General features: G+C 40.5%; 1 protein-coding gene across 2 annotated transcripts in view; it reads left to right on the top strand.

Annotated features, from left to right (window-relative positions):
* The window catches only part of IFT172 (intraflagellar transport 172), a 35,517-nt gene extending 24,464 nt beyond the window's left edge, over positions 1–11,053 (top strand). Inside the window, exons 32-48 of one of the 2 annotated variants that reach the window (XR_014174475.1) lie at positions 17–81; positions 169–349; positions 1,469–1,578; positions 1,870–1,999; positions 2,493–2,591; positions 3,385–3,494; positions 3,664–3,727; positions 4,130–4,216; positions 5,255–5,371; positions 5,451–5,561; positions 5,896–6,015; positions 6,887–6,982; positions 8,476–8,535; positions 8,623–8,721; positions 8,927–8,992; positions 10,643–10,734; positions 10,882–11,053. Coding sequence is in view for 1 of the 2 variants with exons in the window: in XM_081942383.1 (XP_081798509.1) it covers positions 17–81; positions 169–349; positions 1,469–1,578; positions 1,870–1,999; positions 2,493–2,591; positions 3,385–3,494; positions 3,664–3,727; positions 4,130–4,216; positions 5,255–5,371; positions 5,451–5,561; positions 5,896–6,015; positions 6,887–6,982; positions 8,476–8,535; positions 8,623–8,721; positions 8,927–9,080; positions 10,643–10,734; positions 10,882–10,971 (1,785 nt within the window). In the remaining variant the exon portion in view is untranslated. Of the gene's footprint in view, positions 1–16; positions 82–168; positions 350–1,468; positions 1,579–1,869; positions 2,000–2,492; positions 2,592–3,384; positions 3,495–3,663; positions 3,728–4,129; positions 4,217–5,254; positions 5,372–5,450; positions 5,562–5,895; positions 6,016–6,886; positions 6,983–8,475; positions 8,536–8,622; positions 8,722–8,926; positions 9,081–10,642; positions 10,735–10,881 lie in introns of both variants that reach the window. The other variant, XM_081942383.1, reaches the window with a different exon arrangement.
* Positions 11,054–13,499: the final 2,446 nt, after the last annotated feature.

Raw genomic sequence — 13,499 nt, 5'->3', positions numbered from 1 at the left:
CTCTTGTTAAATGCAGGGCAAGTTTGAAGAGGCAGAGGTGGAGTTTGTGAAGGCCGGGAAGCCTAAAGAGGCAGTTCTAATGTGAGTGTACCTCCACCCTCCTATGATACTCTTTGATTTCTGCCTCTGTCCTATTCCAGTGGTTTCATGTGCTCCCCGCTCACTTAGGTATGCTCATGCCCAGAACTGGGCTGCTGCCCAGCGAGTAGCTGAAGTCCATGACCCAGAGAGTGTAGTCATTGTGCTAGTTGGTCAAGCTGATGCTGCCTTCAAGCAAAAAGAGTTCCAGAAAGCAGAAGCTTTGTTGCTGCGGGCTCAGCGACTTGACCTTGCTGTGAAACACTACAAGGTAAATAGTAAAAAAAAAAAAAAAACACGCCGGGACTGGTCTATTTGACAAAATGTTTTGGTTGGGTTGGGAGATATTTCGTAAACTCTGGTCCTGCATGAAATTTACCGTGGCTGTGAGGAAGCCATTCTATTTAGACCAAATACCATCTTATTAAAGCGATTTCCAAAGAAGTTCCATTTGACATTCTCTGCAACCAGATTGAAACATGATAGCCTTTCTTTGGTGATGGGAGCTGTAGATGAAATTGAATTTCAGAGAAGCATACTAGCTTCTCCTCCTCCTGTTTTCCCTAGCAGTGCCAAAGATGCTGGTGTCCAACAACATGGACATTGGCTTAGTAAAAAAAAACTGAATTATTTTGAGTGATAGATTGCAAATTAAATACGACCCCTTGCAAATTAAATGTGGTCTGATATATCCTTCAGTGATCTGGCAAGGCAAATTTCTGCTGGCTTCCCACAACCAATGTAATGGGAAAGCCAGCAGGAAGTTAAAAGGGCTAGGCCAGAAGGCAGGTAAGTAGCTGCTGCTGGGTGGGGGAAGTAAGAGGGTGCATGGGAAAGGCACTACAAGAGTTGGAGGTGGTGTGCAAGGGCATGCGTGAGCCCGTGAGTCAGGAAGGGTACATGGGGGTGCAATACAGATCAAGGAGGAAGCATGATGTACAGCACCAGTCCATGAGGGGGTGCAAATGGCTGGCTTTGCATGAGTGCAGAGGAGCTGGGGGAGACTGACCAGTGACCTGCAACCTTCCTGCTGGCTTTCCTATTGACTTTCTGGGGAAACTGATAGGGAAGATTGTTAATGGTGATCACAGGGCATTGTAACTGGTTGTAAGTGCAAACTGATTGCCAAGCACCAGATTGTGACCATGATCTACCAAGGATGCCATAACCTGTCATAACTGCCATTCATTCAGTACCATGGTCGCTTTAAACAGTTGCTGAATAAATAATCCTGTCAAGGACTATCTGTAGTTCCTAAGGATGGAAGTTATGACCATTATAATTATTACAATTGTTCTTTTTTTTTCTACGGGGAAAAAGAGATAACTAGAGGGGGTTTTCCCTTTCTCCTTTGCCGAGTGAGGATACTTTTCATGATTCTTTTCCCAAGGAAGCTGCTATGTGGACTGATGCTCTCCGAATCTGTAAAGAATTTCTACCTGGAGATCTGGAGGCTCTACAGGAAGAGTATGAACGGGAAGTGGCTAAAAAAGGACCCAGGTATATAGGTCATGAGAGGTATGGGAAAGTTGGCTTGCAAAAGTCACTAGGCAAGTCACTCAGCCCTAAGATTAAGGCCTGCTTTTTCAAAGACCTAATCACTTAGCCTTCTTTTATTGAGGTTTCTACAACTAATTGCTTCAAAGGACCAGGATCTCCTCAATCTTTAAGCAATCTCTGGGACTATCCTTCTAATTCTATGGGATGGGATAGATTGGAGTTTCCACATCAAGCTGTAGGGAATCTCCTGGTCCCTTTGTGGACATTGACTAAGATTCTGTTGATTGGTAGGGGCATCGAGGGCCTCCTGGAGCAGGCACGTGAGTGGGAGCAAGCAGGCGAATATGCCAGAGCTGTGGACTGCTATCTCAAGGTGCGGGACCCCAGCAACAGTGCACTGATGGAAAAATGTTCCATGAAGGTAGGAAATTGCTCGAGGTCTCCTCGCCTTCCCTGTTTATAGAATTTTAGTTCAGTTGGATGCACACAATGTACTTGAAGGACAGAAATGGAGAAAAGTTGGAAATTGAAAGAAGTGTCTGCGGGGGAATTCTTTTGGCAACTGAGACATTGAGCTTGTCGATCAGAAAGGTTGGCAGTTCGGCGGTTCAAATCCCTTCAATAGGTCTCCTGCATGAGCAGGGGGTTGGACTAGATGACCTCCAAGATCTCTCCCAACTCTGTTACTGTTGAATCAATTGCGCCTCTACTTCCTTCTTACATTCAAGCCAGATTTGACTTTTGATTGTCATTGATCAGTTGCTCATTTTCTAAAAGTTCATAATTCCCATTCCAACCGGTCTCTGATAAGAGTCTTGTAAGCTGTAAATCATTATGGCAGGAGTCTCTGCACAAAGAAAAAAATACTGTACAAGGGACATTTTTTCATTTGTGAATGCTTCTTTTCATGTCAGGCAGCTGAACTTTCTATCAAGTTTCTTGGCCAGTCTCGGAGCATTGAGGTGATGAGGACAGTGGGACCCCAGCTGGTCAGCATTGGCAAGTTCAGCGTGGTAAGAATAAATCTCTGAAGGGCAGTTCAGTCTCATCTGTGTTTGAACAAACAATTCTTTCCTGGTTGTTGTTTTTTAAAGATTAGAAAGAGGACAAGGGGGATAAAAATATTCCAATAAAACATTTTATTTTAGAATACTGAAAGAAAAGATACATGTTTTCTATTGTTATTGGAAAACTTTTATGTATACAGAAGACAAGCTGTGCAGCCCAGGTCTCCGATGCTAATAAAAAATGAATTTCTGTCCCCAGAGGGCAAAATGCTATTTTTACCAATGAAGAAAGGAGAATTCAGTTTCTGTGAAACTCTCAGTTTCTGTGAAAAGTCAGTATCTGTGGCTGACTTTTATATAGAGGTTGGTGGGTCAGTTGACTACCTCAAAGGATAAAAGAAGAATAAAGGAATGCCAGAACAAATGTTTTAAAAATCTTTAAAAGCAAATTCAGTTATTAAAAGTAGTCACTGATGAACTTACAGTTTTACATTTAATAAATATTCCAAGCGTAATTGTATGCAGAAACATGTCATACATATTCTCCTGTACGTTTTTAATTTAGCCAAGTGAATTTAAATTGATAAAATGTGGCGTGCAAATAAATATTGCATATATTTTAATTTTCCCCAACATTTCCATTTTTTGAAGATTTTTTTCTGTAGTTTCAAAACTCCTGGGAAGTTTATATCTTCTCAGGCCAGACATGCAATGTGCCTGCAACCTCTCTGTACAGTCCCAAACTTCATATCTACTTCTATTTTAATACACAATCGAAATTTTTCATTTCCATCCTCAGGCGGTAGAGCTATACCTCAACCTTGATCTAATCAAGGAAGCCATCGATGCCCTCATGGAGGGGGAAGAGTGGAACAAAGCTAAGTGTGTGGCCAAAGAACTTGACCCCAGGTACTAAACTCGGCTTCTGAGGGTGATTTGCAAATAATACACTTTGAATAAGAATATATAATGCTGCTTAGGTGGAAGGCTGTCAGTTTCTCAGGCCTCCTGATACATCACCTTATTACTAAGGTTGCTTTATTACTAGGACAGAAATGACAAACTTCCTTTCTGGCAGATATGAAGAATATGTGGATCAACACTATAAAGAATACCTCAAGAATCATGGCAAAGTAGATTCGGTGAGAAGGAATCTTGAATGGGATGAAGGGGAAAGTGGGGGCCACGGAAAGTTTGGAGAGAACTTCAAGTAAATTGTTTGAAGAACAATTTTTACATCTATATAAATAGAAATGTGACAGATTTTTGAAGTGCAGCTTAAATCGAATACATCTGTCATTCTTCTATCAATAATTATTTCCGAAAATGTTAGTAACTGTGACTGGGGAGTCAAAAATCAAAGGCTTATGAAAAAGTAGTGAAATTTAAATTGAAAAGTCTTGATGCAGCCAAACATATTATTTGGCAATTCTAGAAGGAGACTAGAGAATGTGACATTAGGTGTACAAAAGATAGAACAGGTTGGTACTGCTGTATCATTATTGTTTAAAGTGACTGACTTGTAACTGATCTCCCTTTGACAGCTTGTGGGCGTGGATGTTATGGCTGCCCTCGATATGTATGTGGAAAGGGGGCAGTGGGAAAAGTGCCTGGAGACAGCTGCCAAACAGGTATATGAAAAGTCCAAGTGGTTCTTCTATGAAAGGAGACAAATGTTGTCTGACTACACACCCTAAGCATCTTCCCAAAAGCTATCTAAAACATTGAGTTTGAAACTAGATGGAATTGAGTCCATTTTTTATTCACCACTGCTTTAGTTAGGGACCAAAGATCTGTCTGCAAAAGAGACTGAAAAGAAATTGTTATTCAACAATGAAAGCCAGTTTGGTCTAGTGGTTAAGGCACCAGAGTAGACAGTGGGAGACTGTGAGTTCAAGTTACACCTTAGCCATGAAAGCCAGCTGGGTTATCTTGGGCCAGTCACTCACTCTCAGCCCAACTCACTTCACAGAGTTGTTGTTGTGGGGAAAATAGGAGGTGGGAAGTGAGTTGGGTATATTTGTGGCCTTCAGTTATTTGTAAAAATAATAAAGGCAGCTTACAAATGAATAACAAGCATGAGATGGATACTTATGTAAACCAAATGTATAAATAAATATCCATGTAGCTATCACCCTGTTGGCACTCCAGAAAGCCTTAAAAGACCAGGCTGTTCTCTCAGGCTTTGGGTGGTTGCCTTTACTCCCCCGGATTGCACGTGGTTAGAAAAATGCACCATCACTTCTTGTTTTATTTTTATTCTGTTGGTTGTATGGTATGTTGCCCTGAGCCAGTTTGGAGATGGGCATTAAATTCATTTAATTGAATGAATTAAATCATCAATCAAGGCATCATGCCAAGCCTTACAGGATAAATATTTGGCATTTCTGTTGGAGTTATACTGACATTGCCTGTTCAATGTAGTGCTGCCTGCCTGCACAGGATTGGGATAAAATTGATTTCAGAACTGATGAATGGAGTATCAGTTTGTACAGAATGCAAACAAAGGCCTGATTAGTTTTTCCCACTAAGAAATGGGAAACACTAAAGATACATAGTTCACCCAGAAAGGAATTCTCCCACTTGACCAGATCATTTATCATAATGGAAAACTGCTATTTGTTTTACAGTTTTCCATATTATTTTGTTACTCTCTTGGCTTTTTATAGAACTATAAAGTGCTGCATAAATATGTGGCTCTTTATGCCACATACCTGATCCGCGAGAACAGTTGGGACAAAGTCTTGGGCCTCTATGTTCAGAATGGTGCTCCCGCCAATGCCCAGGTAAGATACAGTCCCAGCTGGTTAGGAAAACTTGCTTGCTTCTGTTGATAGCAAAGCTCTTCCCACATTTTCTCTTCAGAATTTCAATATCTATAAACGACTCTTTGTGGAGATGGTGAATGCAGCCAATATGAATCGGTCAGAGGCTTATCACAGCTGGGCTGATTTGCGGGACGTGCTTTTCAACCTGGTAAGTACGGCTGAAAAGTAAATGTATGATGTACCGTTGAATGTAAAGTGCCTGGTCTTCATTTTACTCCTCTGTGCACTGCTGCCAATACCACACAGAGGTTTTCCTAAGTAAAGCTGTAGTGCAAAATATCTGTGTGGCACCACTCTATATTTTCAGAGAGTAGCTTTTTCATTACTCCGTCTCTGGTGGGGTGAATAAAATGTTTAGATGGCCCTAAATGAGACCTGCTGTGTTTCTTTCTTTTTAACAAATATGTAAGATAAAGATCTTTTTTTTCGATTTCAAGTGATTAAGATTCCAGCAAACTTAACATGATTCCCTTTCTTAACAGTGTGAAAATTTAGGGAAATCAAGTGAAGCTAATTCACCAGCTCATGAGGAGTTTGAAACCATGTTGCTTATATCCCACTACTATGCTACACGATCTGCAGCCCAAAGCATCAAACAGCTGGTAAGAGAAGGATGGCAGCAGGTCAAAAGGACTTAACCAGTTTTCTAGTCTCTGGCTTGTTCCTGAACACCAGATTTCTTACTGTTTCACTACTCCCTGCATGGAGTTCTGATTGCATTATCTTTGATACAGTATTGGCCCTGCTAGTACAGCTCCTCTCACCTTCTCTCCCTTAGGCTTGCCACACAGAAGCCCCACCTATCCTATCACCTTCTCTCCCTCAGCCTTGCCCCACAGAAGCCCCACCTATCCTATCACCTTCTCTTCCTCAGCCTTGCCCCACAGAAGCCCTACCTATCTTATCACCTCCTCTCCGACAGATTCCTCTCCCAGCCAGCAGGCCAGATGAGTCACGCACTGGCCATGCCCCATGTCCAAGTTTTCAGGTTGGGAGGGAGAGTAGAACGTCTAACTTCTTAGCATCAGAGCGTGTTAATAATAATATACAAAATACTAAGATCTGATAGTCATTTCGAAAAATCCTTTGTTAACGAGCACCTAGAAGCCAAGAGGAACATATGTGCCAAATTCCAAGTTTGTAGGCTTTACGGTTCTGAGATTTTATTATTCCTGCGTGTTTTCGCGTTTATATATATAGATTTCACTCTGGGCAAATATCAAATTGCAATCCTTGATATCTAAGTTCTTTTTCTGAGACTTTGGAGGGAGAGGGCGACTCTCTCAACTCATTTAACTTATGACTTATAATTACAGGTAGTATTTTTAAAAAGAAGGCAAGGGTGGGGCAACTAGCTCCACTTGAATAGACTGCCTTTGTCTGAGAAGGGCTGGTTTGCCTGAAGACGTGTCATCTCTTAAGAATGGAAGCTAGGGAGCAGAGTTTGAGTTTGTGGTTTTTTTTCGCCTCCAGGAAACTGTGGCAGCCAAGCTGTCCATCTCTTTGTTGCGTCATACTGAGATCATTCCAGCAGACAAGGCCTTCTATGAAGCAGGAGCAGCAGCTAAGGTGAGGAGCAGGAAGCTCTTTGTTTTGTAGGTCACATCAACATAGTTGGTGGGGAAAATATGTGGTCAATGAATGCCAAATAAGGCAAAACGGAAAATGGCTGGCTCCTTGTATGCCTGGTAGGAATGTGACAAACTTGCTGTCTGAAATTGACCTGGCTGAAGCCATTTTTCTCGTGCCTCATAGTTGCCACAAACTTTGAAAGGGGGGAAAGTAGATAGACAGGCTACCGGTCAAAACAAAAAGTTTTCCTGTGGTAACCATGATCATCCCAGATGGCAGAGGAGTGACCAAGCAGCCTCCCAGTTACCTTCATAGAACAATGTGACCGGTGACACCTGGGGAGGGAATATTTGCTTTTTTAATTAGGGGGGGAAACCGTGGGAACCTTTAGAGTTGGTTTTCACTAGCTGTGCCGATTTGGAGTGACCCAATAAACATGTTCTTTGAGGAATATACCTGTCTCTGAGTTCTGCTTTTGGTGGATGCTATACTTGGAATCCTGACACTTGCACTGACTTCCTGAGGATTCCACCTCTTACATTCAGAATCACCTTTAGATTTTTACCTTTCAAACAAATGATCTCTAGAAAATCTTTAAAAGGGTTAAAACATTTTACAATATAAGAGTGACCAAATGATCAAGAGAACTGAAGCAGTGTATCTACCATCTCATTCCAGATGGACTCTAGGCAGAGACTCTAAGGCAGGGGTGTCCAAACTTGGGAACTTTAAGACTTGTGGACTTCAACTCCCAGAATTCCCCAGCCAGCCATGCTGGCTGGGGAATTCTGGGAGTTGAAGTCCACAAGTCTTAAAGTTCCCAAGTTTGGACACTGCTCTAAGGAATTACAGTTGGATTCTTGAGCATGGTAAAAAGAAAGATGGGATACGATACAATACAATACCATACACAGCACTAGTAAAGTGGAGAAGAATCATTGTTTTCCTTTCTCAAAATATTACTCATAGTCATCCCATTAAAGTTAAATGGTGACAGATGATTGACAGTGCTCATTTAAACTATGGAATTTGCTTTCACACTGTAACAATGCCTGCCAATTTAGGTACCTTAAAAAGAGGATTAAACAAGGTATTGTGATGTTTATAAGTTTCCCAATCAGTGTCCTTATTTTTTACGGGTCTTGCAGAAAAAAAGCCTTTATTGTTCATATTATGTTTGGCAGGCTTTATAGTTGCATCTATCCTATCAGATTACTGTTGAATGAGAACATTAGATTATCAAGTCTTCATCTAATCCCACAGATAAATGTGAGAGAGTGATTATCTGTCTCCTTCGATTCTAATTAAACTTTTGTTTTTTTAAAAAAAGTAGTACTTTTGTGGAGCACAATTTCCAATATGCCACTCAAAAGTCCAGCAATCATAGCTTGAAAACATTTGAACACTCTTGCCATGTTGAACTGAAATCAGAATTGAATTTTGGCAGAGAGCTGGGGAAGATAGTTTATCCTTCTCTTTCCTCTTTCCAGGGTGTTGGTTGGCAGAACATGGCTTTTATCTTCCTAAACCGTTTCCTTGATTTGACTGATGTGAGTTTTATCGGAGACTCTTGAGAGTGGTGGGGAGGGAAAAGGACTCCATGTTTTTTTCCTTTCTGATGCTATTTGCTCTCCTAGGCAATTGAAGAGGGCTCCCTTGATGCTTTAGACCACTCAGACTTCCAGAATACAGATATCCCTTTTGAAGTGCCGCTGCCTGCCAAGCCACATATCTCAGTGAGTGTGTTCTCATATGCATGCACAATTTCAATCCATTTGTATTTTGAGCAGAGAGACAATATTTCTAAGGGGCCTTGGAAAAAGGACATCCCTTGCCCAATTCCCAGTCCAATTGACTCGCGCACTTCCACCACCCATCCCAAGTATTACTACTGCTGCCACTTTTCTTTCATTCTGAGCGTCATATATCTATCTGTGCTAGGAAGACCAGCGTGAGGAGATCCGTGACTGGGTTCTCACTGTCTCCATGGATCAGCGGTTGGAACAGGTACTGCCACAAGATGAACGTGATACTTACGAAGCTTCTCTGGTAGCGGCGAGCACAGGTGTGCGCTCTCTGCCCTGCCTTATCACAGGTGAGCAGAGCAGTGTGGCATTTCAGCATGGCTGAAGCCATAACAGAACATGGTTCCATCTTTTTTCCTCCATAAGATTTTCTAATAGTGCCTCTCCCCCACCCCAATATAAACATCCATTTTTTCAGACCCTATTCTCATCCACTGTGGTAGAAACAGGAGAGAAAGAGTATTTTAATTTGTCCCATAGTGGTTTAGAAAGTCCCTCTTCTTCTAAACTCCTGACAGAAAAATATATGATGCTGCTTTGCTTACATTCAGAAGAATGTTAAACTTAACCTCTACTCTACATTTGATTTCTTTTAATATACTATGCCTTTAACTAAGACGTTTGTCACTATTCTGTTTTTTGTTTTGCCTACTATATATGTTAGCATTTACTTCTGAACATTTTAACTTATAAGTTTTTACCTTGAAAGATTATCATTTTAAGCATTTCATATTTTTAAAATCATATCTAGAGTTCTGACTAGTGATGAAGTTTCCTCACTAAAGAAAGCTAATTTGTCCTGGTTGAACCATGAGTCCATTTGTAGTTATCTGCAACTACCCTACTTCTCGTTTTTAAAATAGTTCATTGCGTTACGATAGGCAATAAAAAACAAGACAATTACGGCATTCAGAATGAATTAATCTAACTATAAGGATTACTCACAATTTTTCAAAACAAAGATATAAGAGTAAAATAATAAAACACAAGACACCATGTATAATTTAGGGGAGAGGTGAATTCCAGACCATGGGAGTAACCACGGAGGCGGCTTGACAGACCTTATTCACACCCTATGAATTTCACAACGGAGAGAATTTCATCAGGACATTCATAAATGTTTGAACTGGATTGGACAGAATCAATTTTTTAAGTGTTTGATATCTTAACCATTACACCAGACTGGTTCATTAGTCATGTCTGATATACTTTGTTTCATGGCTGATATAATTTTGTGCTGTGCCATATACTATATCATATGTATATACTAAGGCTACAAGGACATTTACAGCTAGTCCTCGACTTCATTTAGTGATCATTCAAAGTTACAGCGGCGCTGAAAAAAGTGGCAACAGCTTTTCACACTCAACCACTGCAGCATCCCCCGTGGACATGTGGTCAAAATATAGATGCTTGGAAACTGATCTATATTTATGTCAGTTGCAGTGTCCTGGGGTAATTGATTGTTTTTTGCAACCTTCTAAAAAGCAAAGTCAATGAGGAAGCCAGATTCCCTTAACAACTACGGCAAGAAAGATTGTAGCATGTGACAAAACTCAATAGCTGTCTTGTTTAGCAATGGGAATTTGGGGCTCAATTCTGATCTTAAGTTGAAGAGTACCCTGTATTAAGGCATTCAATATTTAAAATAGTCCAAATTAATCTCTAGTGTAATTAAGAAGCTACCCTGTGGTTCAACAGAATACATAGAAAGATTTTGTGTTTGCCAAAATTTGAACAGATAAATTATTTGCTGGCCAGGCAGGAACTTGCTCCTTCAGCTGAGTTTTACAATATGTGAGACCCTCTTTATGCCCTTTTAATATGTTTTGCTTTCCTTCTCCCCACTCAGGTTATCCTGTACTAAGAAATAAGGTGGAATTCAAGAGTCCTGGCAAAGAGGCAAACAAGGAAAGCTGGAATAAGTTTTTGATGGCAGTCAAGGTGAGGAAGAGAATGAAGGTATAAGAAAGAAAGCTACCAATCATAAGAGAAGAGGGCACAGGGCAAGAAAAGTAGGCAAGCTTGCCCTATAGCCTAAATCTATAAACTTTGATCTCAGCCCTAGCTTTACTCATGCCTTTCTTGCAGATGTCACACAGCCCCCCCTGCCAGGATGTTCTCAAGTTCATCAGCCAGTGGTGTGGAGGGCTGCCCAGCACCAGCTTCTCTTTCCAGTGACCAACTCAGCCAGAGCATTTCCTTAAGTCTTCAACCCCCTTTAGATATTTATTCTCCCATATTAAATATCTTGTTTATATAATGCCTGCTTTCTTTAATTGGTGTGGCATTTATTATACGTATGTCAAATGTCCTGCAACTCTAGAGACAAACTCAAGGGAGATGACAAAAGATAACAGCATGAAAGGGGAGACTGGAAAATTAGATTAATGGCCATGTTGCATTGGAACAAAGCTCACTTTCGCACAGGATTACATTTCAAATGGATTCAATAGGCAACTGCCTCCAATCTGTAATGACTATTATATCTATTTGGCTACTGTGAACTTTGTGGTTTTATTCCAATGGATCTAAAGGCATTAGATGAGGAAGACTATTTAAAGATTGTTTATTTTCTCTAAAAAGCTAAGCAGGGTCAAACCTGTTTGGTACTTGGAGTGGAGGCCACTAAGACATTTCAAGGCTATAAGCTAACTTGGAATTTTTTAAAAAACATCCTTCAAGAAAGCATTCATGAATGAATTCATGAAGGCATCTGGAGTTGAGTTCAATTTACCTTGTCTTGAAAAAGGTGGAAGGAAAGAGAAGATGATGACCAGGAGCAAGATCAATGAACTCTGTTACAGTACTGATGAACGCACCTTTGGAAGTTCCCAAAAAACAAGCATTGGTTGTCAGGGAAAATGTCATTAGGAGTCAAATGATTTGATCAATCAATCAAAGACATGTGTAAATATCAACCAGCACCATGAGTTGCAGTGGGAAGCTAACTGCAAAGACATAACATAAGTAAGGGTCCTTCTGGCATGGCTTCTTAAGAGATGCAAATTTACAAAGAGCTTCAGATGACAATACTTTTTCCCTCTGAGAAGGGGCAACCCCATCCAGATCTAAAGCTGGAAGGCTATTGGAGATAAAAGAACTTGGAATCCATATCCAGTGTTGCTTGGGTTGATTCCAAACCTGCTCCTCACTATTCAGATCTTAACAAGCTCCAAAGTATGAGAGAACTGTGAGCTGGTTAGCTGAAGCTACACATTTTCTTGATCCATTATTGTAAGTCAGGCATTGGAAGCCTTATCTGTAACTTTGTTTAGTCCCCACAACAAGTGTTTATGCCTCCTGGTGAGGCCAGTTCATCCTTCAGAAAGTTTCCAATTACTAAGCGACAGTACTGTCGTGCTATTCTTAAGATGGCAACAAAGTGCTTCCTACTGGTTGTAGGTGGTTGGAGAATACTGATGTGCTAATGAGAGTTAATGTTGTTCTGTGATTTCAAGGTGCAGAATGCAACAGAACTACTTTCCCCCCATGTTTAAATAATTCACCCATTTCACTTAGAAAGCAGTGATTATCATGCTATGAAGAATAAGTCTGAATTCAGCGCAAGTGTTTACATTCAAAATTCATTTTTTCATTCCAATCTGACCTTGTGTTCCAACCTTAGAACCCTTCCAAAAAGACTAAAATTTGCTCTTTCATTCTTGAAGTCACTTAAATTCAAACTCTTTTGCATACCAAGTGCTGATGCAATACTCCTAAGCCTCTTACACTAGAAGGAAGCTTGTGTTCTTACCTTTGAGGTTCCAATTAAACAGAATGATACAGGGAAGGAATTGACACCTGGTCCCCAAGTCAAATTCAGCTGACTGATGCAACCTATGTGATGTTGTACATTAAAAGGGAGCAGGAGCCTGCAACTCACAGTCTGCATATTCACCATTAGAATTATAAGTACCTTTTATCTGAATCAGGAACTGTCTAAGGTAAAAGTAATCAAGTACTTAGGAGCTGAGGATTTGGCAGCACAAGGAAACAACAACCAATTGCCGGCCATCACCATACCAATCAACCAATAGGAAAGCACCACATAAATAGGAAACAGAATAATTTAAAGTACATATTCTGGTAGAGAGGAGTTCCCTGAGGATGGGCTCTAACATGAATCTGAAAGCTCGGAAGACTAAACCTTTGGTCTCAGTGATGGACCCAGATTGGATCTTGCAATTATCCTGGGACACGTACGTTTATTTGCCTTCATTAATAAAAGCAATAAACTCAGAACTATGGAAGATTTTTTCCTGTTCAACACAGAACTGTTAACACTGGAAGGTCTTCAGATATCAGCCTACATAAAAACTCAGTACTAGGATCTTTTCCAGATGTTACCTAGACATAAAATGTCTGCAAAAAACCCCAAACAAACTCAGAGAACTCACACAACCCAGAAACTAATAATATTTGCTATAGAACATAGTTCCCAGGCACCAAGAGAGCATTTTTCTTCTCTTTTTAAAGCAAAAGCTATGAGCAATTTTTTGGTGAATAAGAGAAGCCAAAATGAGGTTCAGATTCAACCTAGGTGCAGTCAGTGGATGAGAGAATACCTTTAAAAATATGAAAGCGGAGATCAAGAAATTTCAGGAATACAAACAGCCCAACACCAAGAGTAGGAGATCGCACAAAGTGGCTCTTTTCACTCTGTGATTCTGATTCTCAGATTCCAATAACAAACAGGTTGCAGTTAA

The sequence above is a fragment of the Natrix helvetica genome (genome assembly GCF_964273705.1).
Source record: "Natrix helvetica genome assembly, chromosome: 2".
NCBI classification, from domain to species: Eukaryota; Metazoa; Chordata; class Lepidosauria; order Squamata; family Natricidae; genus Natrix; species Natrix helvetica.
The sequence above is the reverse complement of the archived record's forward strand: the minus strand, read 5'-3'. Positions and strand labels throughout refer to the sequence as shown.